Genomic DNA, 16,718 nt, shown 5'->3' on the forward strand with positions numbered 1-16,718 from the left:
GTGTCTGCCTTCTGAGTCAAAGTAAAACAAATTTAATTTTTTTCCATATGACAGTCTTACAAATATTTGAAAATAGTTATGTCTTCCTTAATTTCTATCTTTTCCAGTTTAAAGTTCCCTAGCTACTTCAAGACATTGTCATGTGGTATGGTCTTCACAATTGAGGTTCCTTTGAATATCTTCTGGCATGTCAACATATCTTTTTAAAAGTGTGGTACCTAAATATCAACACAATATTCTAGTTGTAATCTTATCAAAAGAACAATAAATGGTTTTCTAGCTATATGGACTTCTGGTTTTTTTCCAACTTACCAATGTCCTTGTTAAAATGTGATGACCATTATCTCAAATGTTGGTTGACTGGAAAAGATATACTTAAACTAATGCTACCTGATTTTGATGCTTATTTTATTTCCTCTGCTATATTGAAGCTCAGACTAAGCTTTAGTTCACCAGAATCTCAAAATCTTTTCCAGATGAATTGCTCTCTAGTTACACTTTTTGAATTTGAGTAAGGCTTACATTTAACCCTATTAAGATTTATTTTGTTAGACCCAACCCAATATTCTAGCCTGTCAAAATCTTTTTGGATCCTTACTGTCATGAAACAGCTCTTCCTCCTAGCTTTGTTCTATCTACAAGTTTGATGGGCATACTATCTGTAATTCTATTCATGTCACCAATAAAAATATTAAACAAAGAAAGATTAAGGAGAGGTATCTAGAGCCACTCCTCCCAAGTGGATAACAAACTTCAAATCTATTTGACCTTTTCTGAATCAACTTAATTATACTAAGATCTAGCCTACACTTTTCCATTTTGACAACAAAAACAGCATGAGAGGCTTTGTCAAATAGAAGTAAACTATTTCTACAACATTTTCCTGTCCTACCAGCAGTATCTTTTTTTTTTTTAATGAACATAAGGGCACTTTGGAACAGCTTTAGATATTTTATTCTAAATGACCTATTTCATAAAAAAAATTAATTTTAAAAGTTTTTATTGGTACAACACTGTCATTTTTGAAAGATAACTTCTTACTTGTCCACAATGAGAATTTCTTTGCAAAGAGGAAAAACCAACTAACAGAGACTTTACTTGATTACTATTTTCTTTTCAAGATGTTCAGCAGCTATTCTGTTAATAAAACATTCTAATACTTGCTAAAATTTTAAAGATTCTCAAACCAATGGTTTTCAGCTTTTTAAAAAAATCAGATCCTAGGCAAGTCACTGAATCTTAGTAGCCTTAGCAAAAAAAAAAAAAATCAGGATAACATTTGCTTTTTTCTAGTCCTGTAGCACTTCTTCTATTCTCCATAATATTTCAAAGATCTCTGAAAAATGTATGACTTAGCAATAACATTTGCTAGTTCTTTGAGCATCCTGGAATGTAGTTGGTCTGAATTTGGTAACAAATTCATTAAGGGAATTTGGACATTGCCTTTTTATCTTGATCATAAGAACAGCATGAGAGCCTTTGCCAAATTTAGGTAAACTATATCAACAATATTCCCCTGTCCTACCAGTCTATTTAAAAAGCAGAAGGGTATCAACAATATTCCCTTGTCCCACCAGCCTATTTAAGAAAAAATAGAAGAAAGAAGGGTAGTCTGGAATGAATCTGGATCATTACTATGCTATTTCTTATTAGTTTTTTTCTTATCTTTAATTTAAACTCTCTTAGCTATTTTTTGTCTGTACTAATATAAAGATTATTTACTTTACAGAGAAAATAGAAGCAAAATAATCTAATCCTTTTTCTTTCTATTTTCTCTAATCACAGTTCTATCAATGCCAAATCATCATCCTATTTTTTCTTTGATCTTCCTCTTGATAGCCTCATCATTCTGACCTATTCTCCAAAATAAACATTCCTAGCTCTTTCTACCAATCTTCATTGGGGTTAGTTTCTAATTTCCCTGTATTTCCCTGTAAATCTGGTCACTCTTATCAGTACGTACTCAATATTCTTTCTAAAATAAAGAGTCTGGATTGGGACACAATACTACAAATGTGTTCTGATTCAAGTAGAACAGAACCAAGGTTTTCCGTTTCCCAGTGCAACTTTATTCCCATTATTCTATAGCAATGGGAAATGTTCTTCATCCCATCTGGGAGGCCACATCTCTTACCCCTTTGTCCACAGGAACTTTTACATCCATTGTGAGAGATCCGGTTTCCCCATTGATCATGGCTGTTCTCAGCTGCAAGAAGAAGAGAAGCATTGGAATTTATCCCCTGTTCCTACTGGAGCACTGAAGAGGATGGAGGGCATTAACCATCCCAGTTTAGGTGGAGGTGAAGATAAACTTTTGCAGTCTCTGGTCTCTTTATTCTGGACAGACTGCATACATGTCATGACATTACCTTCCTGATGGCGAGATTCTCTTTGAGAACCAAGGACAAACAATAATAACATCAACAACAGGATCCCAGTGAAGAATTTCTAGGAATGTAGGTCATGTCCAACTCTCCATTACCCCATTTGGGGTTTTCTTGGGCAGAGATACTGTACTGGTTTGCCATTTCCTTCTCCAGCTCATTTTACAGATGGGGAAACTGAGGCAAACAGGATTAAGTGACTTGCCCAGGGTCACTAGTTAATAAGTGTTTGCAGCTAGACTCAGGTCCTTCTGACTCCAGGATTGGGGAACCTATCCACTGAACCACCAAGTTTTAGAGGGATGAATTAGCATTTAGAGATTAAATGAACTTGCCAAGATCAGTCACACAATTAGTATTTGTCAGAAGTAGGGTTTGAACGCCGATATTCTGGACTCTTAGACTAGTGCTCTATTCACTCTGCCAGAATAATAATATATTTTATTGGGATAAAGACAATACAATAATCTACAACAGAAGTTCACACTTCTAAGATATCTTAAAAGTACTTTCCTCACAATAATTCTGAGGCAGATTAAATATTGTTATCCCCATTTTGCAAATGAAAAACTGAAGCTCAGAGGGTCTAAGTGACTAGTGCTTATTGCTAGTACATGTTCTTATGTCTTGGACCCAATCTGACCACAAATTCAGTATTTTTTCCCCTACTGTTCCACACTATATCTCATACATCTCCTTTTCAATCACTGAACTGCAAAAGAATAGTCTAAAAAATAAAAAAAAAAGACTCCCTTCCCCTATAACTGGATCTAACAATCTCTACAACAGTAGCTGAAGAATGGGTCCAAGCATAGGACACTTTAACTGGAAAAAACTATTATGGGCAGGTCAATCACTTTGCTTATAGGAGAACTGCTTGGTGTTGGGAAATAAACTGAGTTATTCATGATAGTCATGAAAACAAGTGGATTTTAGGTTTTTCCCCTATAAAAGACTTGCATACATTCTATCATCCATTCTCTGGACAATCAGAGAAAGAAGGAGGAGAGTATAATTTTTATCTCCATTTTATATCTGGCGAAACCAAGATATGAAGTGATGAATTCCAAGTCAAGTGAAATGTCCATGACAGAATCAGGTCTGGAGTTGGGGAGTCCTCCATCTTACAATCATGTCACATTTACTTAGAACATTCATGTGATGTTGGCAAAACAGGCTCCCCACAATAGCCCCGTGGTGTAAGTAATATAAGATGATTATTCTGATTTTACACACGAGGAAGCAGAGGGTCAGAGAGATTAAGGGCCTTGCCTGGGACCCCACAGCTAACAAGTATCTTAGGTAGGATTTGAATCCAGATTTTTTGACTCTAGCGCAGAGCTATATATACCATATTCATTTATATACTTATTCCTTTAGAATGTCCACTCCTAAATTCAGAGTATTTTGTTTTTGTGCTGTGAAATTCTATTTAGATTATCTAGACCTTCTATGCCTTAAAGTGGAAAAAACAAAGACTTGCTGATTGCCTGTTCTCCCACACATAGGTTTGTAAGAATAGGAGATCGAACATAAAGTTTGTATACATGTAAACAGGATAGTTTGTGGATGTTTAGGAGTCTCAAGGTAGTGCCATGTTTAGAACACTGGGTCTGAGTTCAAATCTAGTCTTCGATATTTTTTTAGCAAGTCACTTCACCCTTACTTGCCTCAGTTTCCTCATCTGTGAAATGGGGATAATAATATCATATATCTTACAGAGTTATTGTGAGGATCAAATGAGATAATAATTGTAAAGTACTTAGCACAGTGTCTGGCACACAGTAAGGGCTACATAAATGTTAACTATTATTATTGTTATTGTCATGATTGAGCTGCTCTACTCTTTCCCTCCCTCTCCCTCACTCACAATTTCATCTTGGTCTTCCCATTCCACTTCAGAGAGGTCCACACTGTTGTAGTTGGGTTTGGGTTTCCATTTCTTTCCATCTTTGTACTGAAGTGGGGAGCAAGAAGAAAAAGCATGAGTAGGAAAAATCATGAGTAGGATGAAGTTCCACCTTCCTGGAGCCCCTCTTAGATGCTCATAAAAGCAGAGATTCCAAAACTCTGAGAGGTCAATGATTTGACAAGTTTGTATTTAGTGGCTACCCTGTGCAAGGTGCTGACATAGTCTTTCTGTCAGTCAATAAATATTTATTAAGAATCTGCTATATTCCAGGGACTCTGCTAAGTTCTGGGGATTCAAAAGGAGGTGGAAGGCACCCCCTGCCTCCAAATGTTTAAATAAGAAATGATCCCTCACAGGTTAAATTTGCCCTTTATTTGGCGAGCTATAAAAGAGAGCCAAAATGAGACTTTTCATGGTGGCAAAGAACTGGAAGTTAAGAAGGAGGCCCATCAGTTGGGGAAATGGCTGAACAAATCATGTCTATGAATATAATGGAATTACATAAGAAATGGTGAAAAGGGCTTTCTCAAAGAAACTGGGAAGTTCATATAAATGGATACAGTGAAGTGAGCAGAACTAGAACAATTTATATGATAACAACCACATTATAAAAACAAAAAACTTTGAAAGAGTTAAGAACTCCAATCAACACAATGACCAATTGTGATTCCAAAAGACTAATGGTGAAAAATAAGTCCCCTTTTCCTGACAGAGAGGTTATGAACTCAGAATGAAAATTGAGATTGAAAATCCACATGGGGATTTGTTTTGCTTATGAGGGTTTTTCCCTAGATGAATAGGGTTAGTGTGAGGAAGGGGAAAGGAAGGGGAAAATGTTAAATTGAAATTAAAAGAAATTCTATGTTGTTGTATGTCCTTTGTTCTCGAAAAGCACCATGACCTCAGGGAGGTGATATTACAACATATAAGTGAATTGGATGTAAGTGAGGGAGGACTGGGCAAGGTCACCTGCCTCACTTTCCCCTCTAGAACCATCTGGGTCCCTAGGCCAGATGTAGATCAGAACAACTGGAGAGGGCCCTGAATGCAATGGGAGACCTTGGCCTTAAGACAGGATGACCTAGAGTAGAGATGAGAAACCTTATAAAAGAGCAAATGTCATCAGTTGGGTGGTAAGTTGCATTTGTTATAATAATCCATATTTTATAATATTTTAAACTTATAAAATGCTTTCTTCACAAGGACCAAGCATGAAAGCCCATGGAATGATTATTATGACTATTTTGCTAATAAGGAAACTGAGGGCCAAAGTTCATTCCATTTCTCTCTTGCTTATATAAATAACAAGAGTCAGAGCCAGGACTGAAATTTGGTTCACCAAGTTCGACAGTTTTCCCTACAGCCCATCCCTAACCCTCAATTCTCAGGGTTATTAGATTGCCATATTAGAGTGGCAGAAGTGGGATAGAGAACACAGAGGAGACTATTTCACCTAAGACTGAATAAACTTTAGGGAGAGCTGTGTCATGCCATTGGCTCATGTTGAGAAAGAATTGGATAAACTACAATATTGGGTCAAGTTAGGACTAAGAGCTGGACTGGTGGCTCATTGATAGAGGGAATTCCCAGAGGAGGAAACTCCTCTGCCTGTGTAAGTCAGCACCTTCTCTCCAACTTTTCATCTTGGAGAGTTACTTTGAACCTTGGGAGATAAGGTGACTTAGAGCTTGTGTCAGAGTCTGGAATTGAACATTGGTGTTCCTGGCTTTGAGACTAGCTCCTACCCAACATATTCACTCTCAAGTTTAATAAAACAAAATCTAATAAGGATCAATGAGTTCAAAAACCTTCCCTTTAATAAGTCCAAGATGAGGGATTTGCTAGACTGCAATTAGGTAAGAAAGACTGAATGAACTTGGAGGCCTGAAATCTCAATAGGTACTTGTTGTTCAGCCATTTTTCAGTCATGTCTGACTCTATTACCCGATTTGGGGTTTTCTTGGCAAAGATATTGGACTGCTTTGCCATTTCCTTCTCCAGCTCATTTTACAGATGAGGAAACTGAGATAAATATGGTTAAATGACTTGCCCAGCTATTAAGTGTTTGAGGCTGGATTTGAACTCGGGAAGATAAGTCCTCCAGACTCTAGGCCTGGGGCTCTGTGCACTATGATACCCTAGCTGCCAACTCTGTAGTAGGCTAGTGCAACTTCTGGCTGCATTAAGAGAAGAGCATCCTACACTAAGGATAATTTCACTGGTCTCTTTCTTGGTCAGACCATAGCTAACATACGCTCTGTGTGGGGAGCATATTTTAGCAAGGAGTGTTGCAGTGGAGGTGATGGAGGACCATGCTACATAACAATCTGTTGATCCTTATAAAAAGAGAAGAAAAAGATTACGGGGAGTGATAATTGTATCAGAAGGATTGTCCTGTGAAAAAGGGCTCACATATGCTCTGTTTGGCCCTGGAGGGCAGAGCCAGGAGCAAAGAGTGAGAGATGGAAAGAAGAAAATGTAGGTTGGATAGCAAGGAAAACTTTCTAACCATTTGTGCTACCTGGAAGTGGGATGGGGTAGCTCATTATTATCCCTTATCCAAGTCTTGAGGAAAAGGCTTCAGATCCTTCTATAAGCGGGGCTATGGAGAGAATCCTTCCCCCCCCTTTTTTTGTGAGGCTCTAAATAGTCTCTGGACTATCACCGAACTTCAGGGATTCTGTGAATTTTCAGCCTGTTCAAACTTCTATTTCTTTCTGGGCATGGGCTACTTCCAGACAAGTTCATATATGTTGAATAGTCATGAAATATTCACATTTTACATACAAAATGGGGTCCTTCCGGGGCATGTTCTGATTCTATAACTGCTACATTCCCAGTGGGAAGTACAGTGATGTAAGTAGCTTATGGAAACAGAAGTATGGAGAGTCTGGGAATTACATGCTATGAGATTTATGTATCTCACAATTTAGCACTTAGATATATATTCTCTTGGAAGGTTCATTATTTGTTCCTCATGTTTAATCTTATCTTTACAAATAGATTATAAGCTTCTGAAGGGAAGAGATGATATCTTACATTTTCTTACATCCCTTATAATGTTTAGTGCAGAATTGGGGAATGACAGGTGCTCAAAAAAACCCCACTGATTGATTTCATGAACTACCCCAATTGCCCACATATAGCTCTCAAAACACATGTACCTACCAAGGGTCGGAGGTCAGGATGTGAAAGGATGTAGCCATTGTTAGTGTTCAGAAAGGCATAACCATGTACTCCTAGCTGGAAAAGAAAGGAATGAAATGTATATATTTTGCTCTATCTATTGTGTGATTGGGATGGGAGTGGAGCTTACATGTGACTGTGTTGTCATAGCTAGGTAAGAGGAATTAGAAGCCCTAAACTATTCAGAGCCTCTTTTTTTATGAATGTTTTTACATCTTCCATATTTAAGGGTAGTAATAATAATAATGATAATATCATGTCTTCTCCTAAAATCATTCCTGCCAGGAGCTCTGAAAGCTTTGGGGTACAATTACATTCACCTTCACAACAGGACTATGAATTAGGGAAGGGCAGGTGAGGAAAAGGGGGCACAGGGATGGGAAGGAATTTGGCTAAGTTCTTGCAAATCTGGAGCAGAAGCTGAGTTCCAAGCTCTAATACCCAGATTCTTCTCTAGACAAAAGGTGGAAGAGGTCTCAGGCTTTCTTTAGATCTAGCTATAACTGCCTAGAGATATCGCTGGAGTTTAAGGGACAAAGTCAGAATGAGGGGAGTTGCACAGTCATTGGACATTTCTCCTATGGGGGAGCCAGCACTCTGCCCCAGATCAGGAACTTACCTTATATCGGGGAGCCAGCTTCAGCAGCTCTCTAAGAGGCACATCAGAGCCCACCACACCCAGAAGAATGCCATGAGATCGCTGAAAAATTTCAATTTTTTTTTATTCACTTAGCAAATACTTGTTAAGTCCCTACTGTGTGCAGAGTTTTATGCAAGTGGACTCTGGGGGAGATAGCAAATTTAGCTAAGATACACTTCCGCCTTCGAGGAACTTACATCCTCTGTGGACATAGATGGAAAACTTGACTTTTCTAAGTTTTAAAAATGGCATTGTCTGTATGTTCCTTCTAGCTCTACTTTCCCAGAATTAACTCTGGGGCTACAAACAGGATTAGCTGTCTGAGTCTGTCTCCTGATGGGGGAAAAGTTACAAATAGGGAAGATTTTCTGGCTGGTGGAAAAGAAAGTGTGATAGGATGTAGAATCTTTTTTAGAGGGACCCAAAAAGAGAATCTGAGCATGAGCTTTTTTAGTTCTTGCTTCTGTCCAAAGGAAGATACTGAGATATCTAATAGAATCTCTTAAACTATCCAAGGAATTGAATAACTAACTAGCTGTGAAATCTGATCAGCAACCTATGGTCATTTCAACAGACCCACCCATGACAAGATCCATTTGGTGGGAGGTTGCTACTTACGGTCTCGTTCTTTTTGCTGAACACCGGCATAGCCACTGTGGTCATAAGCAAGAGGCTCTGGGGCTGCAATGCAAATTGCTGCCAGGGAGGAGAGACCAAAAAGCAAGAGGTCAGGACTGAGAAATTTCATGGGTGCCCAAATTCAGAACCCTCCTGTGGCTGCAGAGACAATTACGAGGCACCTTCTCGACTTCTGTAAATAAATGTGACTCAGGAAGGTGGCTGCCATCCTGCTGCTCAGGGGTGACAGAACCTATGCTGATTCTCAAATAAAAGTCTAAGTCCTTAGGTGAAACCCCAACAGGTCTGAGGTTCTGGTATGGCTCCCTTAACATCTGCTTTAGTCAAAGAACAGACACAAATCTCAGAATCCTGGTACTCTCAGCCAAGCTCCTGTCCAAAGTGCTGAAAGCCTTCTGATGTACTGACAACATACAAATGATTATTGTGACTGTGGAAAACAGACAATAACATGTAAAGCCAGAAAATGACAGAGATGTACTGCCATGTGAACACAGAGAGAATGCCCTATCTAAGTGCAGATCAAACACAGAAATTCTGCAGGTACAGTCACAGCACAGGTACAATCAGAGGAAAAGCAGTAGCAACTTTTTAATACATCTACTTATACATTAAGCCACAGTGCCACAAACACATGCTACTAGACAGTCCAGTGTGCCATTGATCACTCAGTCATGAGACAGACAGACATACATACACCACCTTTCTCCCTCAACTCAGGACCTAGGATCTTCCTCAACAAACCCAGGCCATGTCATAAATACCTGATTTTCCATCTCACCTGACACATCAACACTTCCCTCTGAGGTTCCTTGTGCTACCCAGAGAAAGGAATTGACTCTTTTTAAATTTTTTGGCAATAGAAAGGTTCCTAGAAAGTTGGTAAAGTTTTCAATTACATTCTGAATTCACTAGTAGAGTTAGCTTTTTAAGAAAGCTGCAGTGAGTCCTTTTGGGAGGTAAAGACCATTTCGTGAAGTGTCTTCCTAATTTGTCTGTTTCGTAAATTAATGTTTTATATGTCTGCCTTTGTTTCTAATTAATGTTACATCAGTATTTCACATGGCCTGGTCTGAAGGCAAGGGACTGGACTCTGAATCTATGAAAAGGAAGTGCTTCTCTCTCTGTTTAGCTATTAAAGCATTTCTCCAGACACTATTAACTCCACTCTTGTTATCTATTTCTCTCTAAAGGTATTAGGTACAAGAATCTATGTTCGCTGACAACTCTGTACCTAATGCAAAATTCTAACCAATTCCCTTCCCCATCTGCCAACGGGGACACATGCATGTCTTATTTTTGTCAAAACAGAGGCTAGGCCCCAGGGTTGCATTAGTTAAGGACATTTGCAAAGTTCACAAAGCAGCCCCAGGAAGGGAATGCACAACCAAGTGAAAGAAAGAAGAAAATGGAGTTTTCTTTAAATCGTTTTCTTTAAATTTTAGGGGTTAAAGGATCAGATATTTAAAATAAAGTGTGAAAATACCTTAGCTATGTCAGTAAAAAGAAACAAAAGGAGATACATTGATAAGAGATCTTTGAAATGCATAGGCAGAAAAAGTCTGTCACCATCTGTTAGAAGCAACACGACTTCCCTCTCTGTCACAGACCTTGTTCTTCCCACATTCCTGTTAATAGCTTAACCTTAGGAGCTGGCCACTGGCTGCTGAAGGTCCTATAGTTCCAGCTTCCATGCTCTGCCCAGCACAGCTCTGTCCTGATCCCACTGTTCAAGAGCCCCGGGACAATTGTCTCCTAGATAGCTCCCCCATCATACAGACAGACAGACAGACATTCACATAGGAAGGAAAGACCACACTTAGTGCACTAGAGAGGCGGTTACCTCTTCAGACTGTGGCAGCTTAGGTACAGCACGGATGAAGGGAGGAGCAAATAATGTGAAAGAATGGAAAGCATGAAACATGGTGGCAGAGGGAGACTGAAGTAAAATGAAGATGCATTTATTCAGTCAATACATATTTATGAAACGAATACCATTGAACAAGACCTCGCATTAAACATCAAAGGAACATGAACATTTTGAGGAGAAACTGACTCAGAGGAGGTGAGGGTCTCCTTAACCTAAGTAAGAGTACATCATGGGGGCAGCTGGTGAACAATGCTAGGAAAACATCCTACCTTTTTGGATGAGTTTCTTATAGGAAGATTAATCAGACTATGGGCAGATCATTCATAATTAACGAATAAGAGGCAAGAAAGACTGAAGCAGAGGCAAGAATAATTTTGCCTTTGGTCAATCGATCAAATATTTATTAAATACCTTCTATGTACCATGTACTGTGGTAGGGATACAAGTACACTACAAACTACTGGCAAGGAACTTTCTTGTAGCAAGTCATAAACAAAACTAGATGGAAGCTTTGTGATGGTCTTTTTACTAAGAAATCCTGAGCACTCCTCTGCCTTCTGACAACAATATAACATGTTAAGTTAGCTTCTTTCTCCCAGGAGAAGGATACCTATGTATTAAGTATGAATTGGAGGGAGCTCAGAAAGTACTTTTTTCTATCTTCCAATTTTTTCCTTCACAACGCTACCTGAAATTTTAGCATTAAAATTATTCTTAAAAATCTGCTAGGGGGAGAGGGAGGAACCTTTTTAAAATACATTTAGGAAAAATAGCCCATTAAGCTCACAACTGCCAATTACACTTTTATGTCAATGAATTTATCTGATGTGAGAGAATTATGAGTGGATTATGAATTTTAATGTGGGAAAGATATAGAGGAAAATTTCAGAGCAAGCATGGCCCAGAAAGGATTGACTTGAGTGATGTGCTAGAGTATCAGCTCCAGGTAACTGGAGAGCAGGGATACCTGGAACCTTGGAGTGGGAAGAGGTACCAGGAGGCAAAAGAGGGGTACTGAGGAGAGAACATAGAGAACAATGATGACTAACTTCAAAATCTGGTCCAGGGCAAACCCTACTTACCTAATTCCTGTTTTGGAAATCAGATTTTTTTTAATGTGGCTAGTTAACATTCACTGATTAAACCTAGTATTGTCACTTTTTTTTTTTTTTGCTTAATCTTTTTTCTCATTTTTTTTCTCTTTTGGTCTGATTTTTCTTGTACAACATGATAAATATGGAAATATGCTTAAAAGGATTGCACATAGTTAACTTATATCAGATTGCTTGCTATCTGGAGGAGAGAGAAAGTAAAGGAGGAAGAGAGAAAATTTTAGACCACAAAGTCATACAAGAATAAATATTGAAACCTAATTTTATGTGTATTTGGAAAAATAAAATCCTGAGGGAAAAAAGATTCATTGATTAAGGGAAGGGGTGATTATGAGCCTAGATTATCCCCAACTCTTTAAATTGGGCACTGAACCTAGAGTCTCTATTCCTCAAGTCCTGTTACCGTGGTGTCCATGTATGCTTCAGTCCAGATGATGTCATGGTCATGATTAATGACCATGGGGCGGCTGAGCACGTGCAGGTACTCCATCACATTCTCCTGGACGTCTGCTAGGGTGGAGATCTGTGTGTAGTAGCCTATGCAGAAGAAAGGAGCATTCCAATCACCCTTCAGCCTCCCCCTCTCTCGACATATTAACTTTTCATACATCTGGCTGGGGATTAGTCTAAGTATAGGATAGAGAAGAAGAAGGAACTGCAGAACAACTAGTCTCCAGGCAGTCTCCAGCTCTCTTGCTCCAGACATGGCAAAGATAAAAGTAACTATAAACAGAATGGTGACTGTCTTTTCTATTGAGTTCTGAACCAGAGAAAATAGAATAAATTTCATTAATCAATTAAAAAATAGACATTTGTTAGACATCTAGTAGGGGCAGTTAGATGGTGCTGTGGATAGAATGCTAGGTCTGTAGGGATCAAGACTTCTGAGACTTTCTGAGTCCAAATCTGGCCTCAAACACTTATTAGCTGTGTGACCCTGGGCAAGTCACTGTTTGCCCATTTGACTCAGTTTCCCCACCTACAAAATGAGCTGGAGAAGGACATGGCAAACCACTACAGTATCTTTGCCAAGAAATCCCCAAATGGGCTCATAAAGAGCTGGAAACTTCTGAGCAACAGCAATAGTATCTGTAATACCTGCCTCACAACAACAAAATGTCTTAAGAGTTGGAATGCACTATCTAAAGATCATTTAGCCCAATCCTTTCATAATGCTCATAACTATAAAATGAAGGGATAGACCAGAGAGTTGCTAAGTTTCCTTCTAGCTCTAAGATTTACTGACTGTGTGACATTGGTCTCTCTGTGTCTAGATTTCAATTAAATGGGAATAATATGTTGGTAAAATGGAAAGAACATTATTTCTGGGTTGAGACCCCTCCTTTGATGTTCACTACCTGCATGACTTTGGAGAAGACAGTTTCACTTGGTCTCAAGTTTCTTCAGCTGAAAAATGAGAGGATTGGACCAGATGTCCCTCATGTCCCTTTTAGCTCTCAATCTATAATTCCTAAGATTTTCTCAAGGTCATATTAGGCATTTTGAATATTCTTTTTCACTGTCTCATGTTACTTTCCTCTGTAGCACGTTGGAAGGGCTAGAGAACATCTGGTGGGGTGAGGGCATTGCTGGCCAGAAGATATTTCAAATTTAACAGCTAGTAAGATGGTATGAAGAAATAAGGAACTTGCCCAAATTTGAGGGTCTTTTCCAAAAGAGAGAGAAAGAGAGATAACAATTGCCCCTGCTAAACTCCATGCATGTCCACTGCTTTGTGATGGAAAGTTTGGCTAGTAAGCTATCATGGATGGTACCATGTCTGGTCTCTAGTTAAAACTAATCTCCCTTCATTGCATGTGTTGACTTAGAGAAGCTCCAATAAGAGGCTACATGCCTTTGTTGTTGCATGCAATCCACTTCATCTTGTCAGCAAATGTGACTTCTCTCCCAATGAGGTAAGTAAAAACTCGAACCTGATCAAAAAAGAAAGAAAAATAAAAAGACCCAGATTGACACCGAAAATCCACAGAACCAACCTGTCAAGAGATAACTTCTAGCTTTATTATTATTTTTGTTACTTATTTAATTGATTGGTACTAAGATATTAAGTACTTTATAATTTCTAAACCCTTAATGCTTCTCTCCTGTTTTCTCCTCTTGTCCCCCTCCCCTGTTTCCTCTGTATGGAGAGTAGAAAACTGAAACATTACAAAGGCTTGTGGTCTTTCAACTGATTAATGAGAAGCAGAGCTGGAAAGAGATTTATGACCCTTTGGTTTCCAAGCCTTTCCATGAATCCTTTCCTGCTCCACCTTCTATATTAGTGTCCTCTAGATCAATGGAGGCAATCATTCTCTTAGTTCTAGCCCATTCATAAACTAACCCTTCGATCGGGCCAGTTATACTTCTCAAATATCGTCTCGTAGTCCTCCACTGCTCCATCAGTGATCAGCATGATGGCTTGGTTACAAAGGCCTCCTTGTCCATCTTCTCGGAACTGTAAGGGCAAGGGGAGAGAGAAGGAAATGGAAAACCCAAAAGAACTATGTTCTCCTTATTCCTCTCCCTGATCCCTCCTTTATCCCCTCACCCCCACTCTATACACACACTACATAGTGCCTTAACCTGCATCAGGATCCTGAAGGCTTCACTCAGGGCCTTGTCCACAATCCCCACACCCTTGACCATCAGCTCTCCCACAAGCTGCTTGAAATGCTGTCAAAGGAAGAGAGAGAGAAAGAGAGAAACCATTCCAAAGTTCAATCATAAAGACACTATTTTACCTACTGTTAGCTTGCGTGATTGTTTAGAACAAATTGGTAGTGAGGCTATAATTTCACCAAAGATCAGTTATCTTCATTCTGATTTATGATCATACTCAACTAGCTGTTTCCCAAATACATACCCCTGGTTTTAAGAATGAGGAGTGAGGGTATGAATGGCTCATTACAAATGCTTCTCTAAGAAATAACCAGTCCGAGCCAGCATCTGCTCAGCCTTTAAGTCTTTTCAGATCAATGGTAGAAGCACTTGCTGTAATTATGGCCTATTATTGGGGGAATCTCTTGAAATATGAAAGGGTTCAATAATGGGTCCAAGTGAGGACCCAAGGTATAAGAAGGAGTAAAACTCAAGTATTATGCCTTCTAGTTCACTGTTTTCACTAGCAAATGTGTATGCAAACTTGCATTTGGGAATCAAGACAAAGCCCCATATATCAGGTAACCCAAAAAGTCTTTAAAATTTAAGATAGCACTAATACTTTTGGAACAACAAATATCATGTGCATATATACACATATACATGCACACATGACAATTTTTATTAGTTCATTTTGCCACAAGAAGTATCAAAATAAAATTAAGTTTAAATCCTATATAATCACTGATAATAGGATGTGTGACCTTCAAAATTGTATTTTACTTAATTTCTTTTTTTAAAAGTTGGTTTATGCATTTTTTTAAACCACAAACACTTTTCTTTTTCTTACCACCATAACCCTTTCTTGCTACAAAAAACAAAAAAGTAAAAAAAAAAATGACTTAAAGATTGTCTGGAAGAGTATGCAACATTCTGCATTTATAGTTCCTCCCATCCTTCTTTCAAGAAAAATAGTCAATAATTTCTCTCTATATACTCAACTAACATTTTAAAGAGTTTCTCTCAAGGGCCCAAATTAATTGGTTATAATTTCTCCTCCTTTTTTTTACCTTTAGATGCCCTTATTTAGCAATTCCTAGGATCCTGAGAGCTGGAATAGATCATAAATTACCACCTAGTCCAAACTTTACATTTTATAAATGAGGAATCTGATGGACAGAGACTTGCTTAAAGTCACACTAAGAGTGGCAGAAAAGGAATTAATTAGAATATGCTTCTTTTTGCATTCTAGTTGTGTTGGTTTTTTTTTGAACCTCCTTCTCCTTCTCTGTCTCCCTCAGATAGAACTGAAATGGTCCAAAAATCCAGAGCAGGAGAGAAAAGGGCTTACTCTTTATCTCTTATCCCTGACTAAGAGCTACTTAGATAATCCACAAACTGGATAATCAGTCCTTGAGTTCACTGAGATATTTAACAAGTATTGATTAGATGCTTACTATATGCTGGACATTACAAAATATGTATCATTTCATAGGGGGTGTGAATGCTTTCTCCACCCCTATCCTCCATGTACATACCCTCAAACTATAATTTCACAGAGAGTGTGGATGCTTTTTCTCTCCTCCTCCCCCCACATACAGAGTACACAGACCTCTAAGTCTCAGAGATGGTCTTTATGAGCTGTTGAGACCAAAAAATTCATTATCCTGAGGGATGAAGTCCTAGAACAAGAGAATCTGTCACTGTGCCCATACTCGGGACCTTTTCAAAAGCTTGGGGGCCCTTCTAAAGTTTGTGCTCCAATTTCACCACTTTCAGAATTTAGCTGGGGGAGATGTGAGATTAAATAAGACTCCTCAATCGCCTTCACAGAGTTCACATCCAGTAGATCAACTAGTATTATTATCAGTTGACTAATTTAATTAATAATTGACAGTACAATTCATCTTCTTTTCTTCTTCCCTGAAAAAGCATTTGCTATTTGCTTTGGACAAGCGGGAAGTTATTCTGCCAAAAGTAGTGCTGCATATAATTATATAAATTGGACATCCTTTCATCATATGAGAATAAAGGCAAATTCAAGAAAGAAGCAAATTCTCCACTAATTCAGCATCAAGGAGAAACTGTCTTTCCTGGTGTGGACACTGTGGGGAAGTGAGAAAGTTGTTTTAAACTCCATTTGGTTCATCGCCTGGCCTCTGACCCTGTTATTGCAATTCCTACTCTAGCTGTCTCCTTCTTTAATATTGAAACAGCAAGGACAGTCCCATCCATTAGGGATGGATAAGATGGATAAGAAATAGCTAACCTGAAGATGAGCCTTTCCTGTTATTAAGCCCCAGCAGGCCCGAGGCAATCAAAGGACACCACCTCCCCATTCCTACCCTGCCATCTCCCCCAGTACTAAAGTACC

General features: G+C 38.7%; 1 protein-coding gene across 1 annotated transcript in view; it reads right to left on the reverse strand.

Moving 5' to 3' along the window:
* CACNA2D4 (calcium voltage-gated channel auxiliary subunit alpha2delta 4) overlaps nt 1-16,718 on the reverse strand; it is a 160,362-nt gene that overhangs the window by 117,621 nt on the left and 26,023 nt on the right. The window contains exons 9-17 of the mRNA XM_051962435.1: nt 14,330-14,419; nt 14,088-14,201; nt 13,599-13,677; nt 12,147-12,280; nt 8,741-8,818; nt 8,102-8,182; nt 7,465-7,539; nt 4,255-4,341; nt 2,135-2,206 (exon numbers count right to left, since the gene is read on the reverse strand). Of these exons, the coding sequence (XP_051818395.1) occupies nt 2,135-2,206; nt 4,255-4,341; nt 7,465-7,539; nt 8,102-8,182; nt 8,741-8,818; nt 12,147-12,280; nt 13,599-13,677; nt 14,088-14,201; nt 14,330-14,419 (810 nt within the window). The remainder of the gene's footprint in view (nt 1-2,134; nt 2,207-4,254; nt 4,342-7,464; nt 7,540-8,101; nt 8,183-8,740; nt 8,819-12,146; nt 12,281-13,598; nt 13,678-14,087; nt 14,202-14,329; nt 14,420-16,718) is intronic.

The sequence above is a fragment of the Antechinus flavipes genome, chromosome 5 (genome assembly GCF_016432865.1).
Source record: "Antechinus flavipes isolate AdamAnt ecotype Samford, QLD, Australia chromosome 5, AdamAnt_v2, whole genome shotgun sequence".
In the NCBI taxonomy this organism is placed as follows: domain Eukaryota; kingdom Metazoa; phylum Chordata; class Mammalia; order Dasyuromorphia; family Dasyuridae; genus Antechinus; species Antechinus flavipes.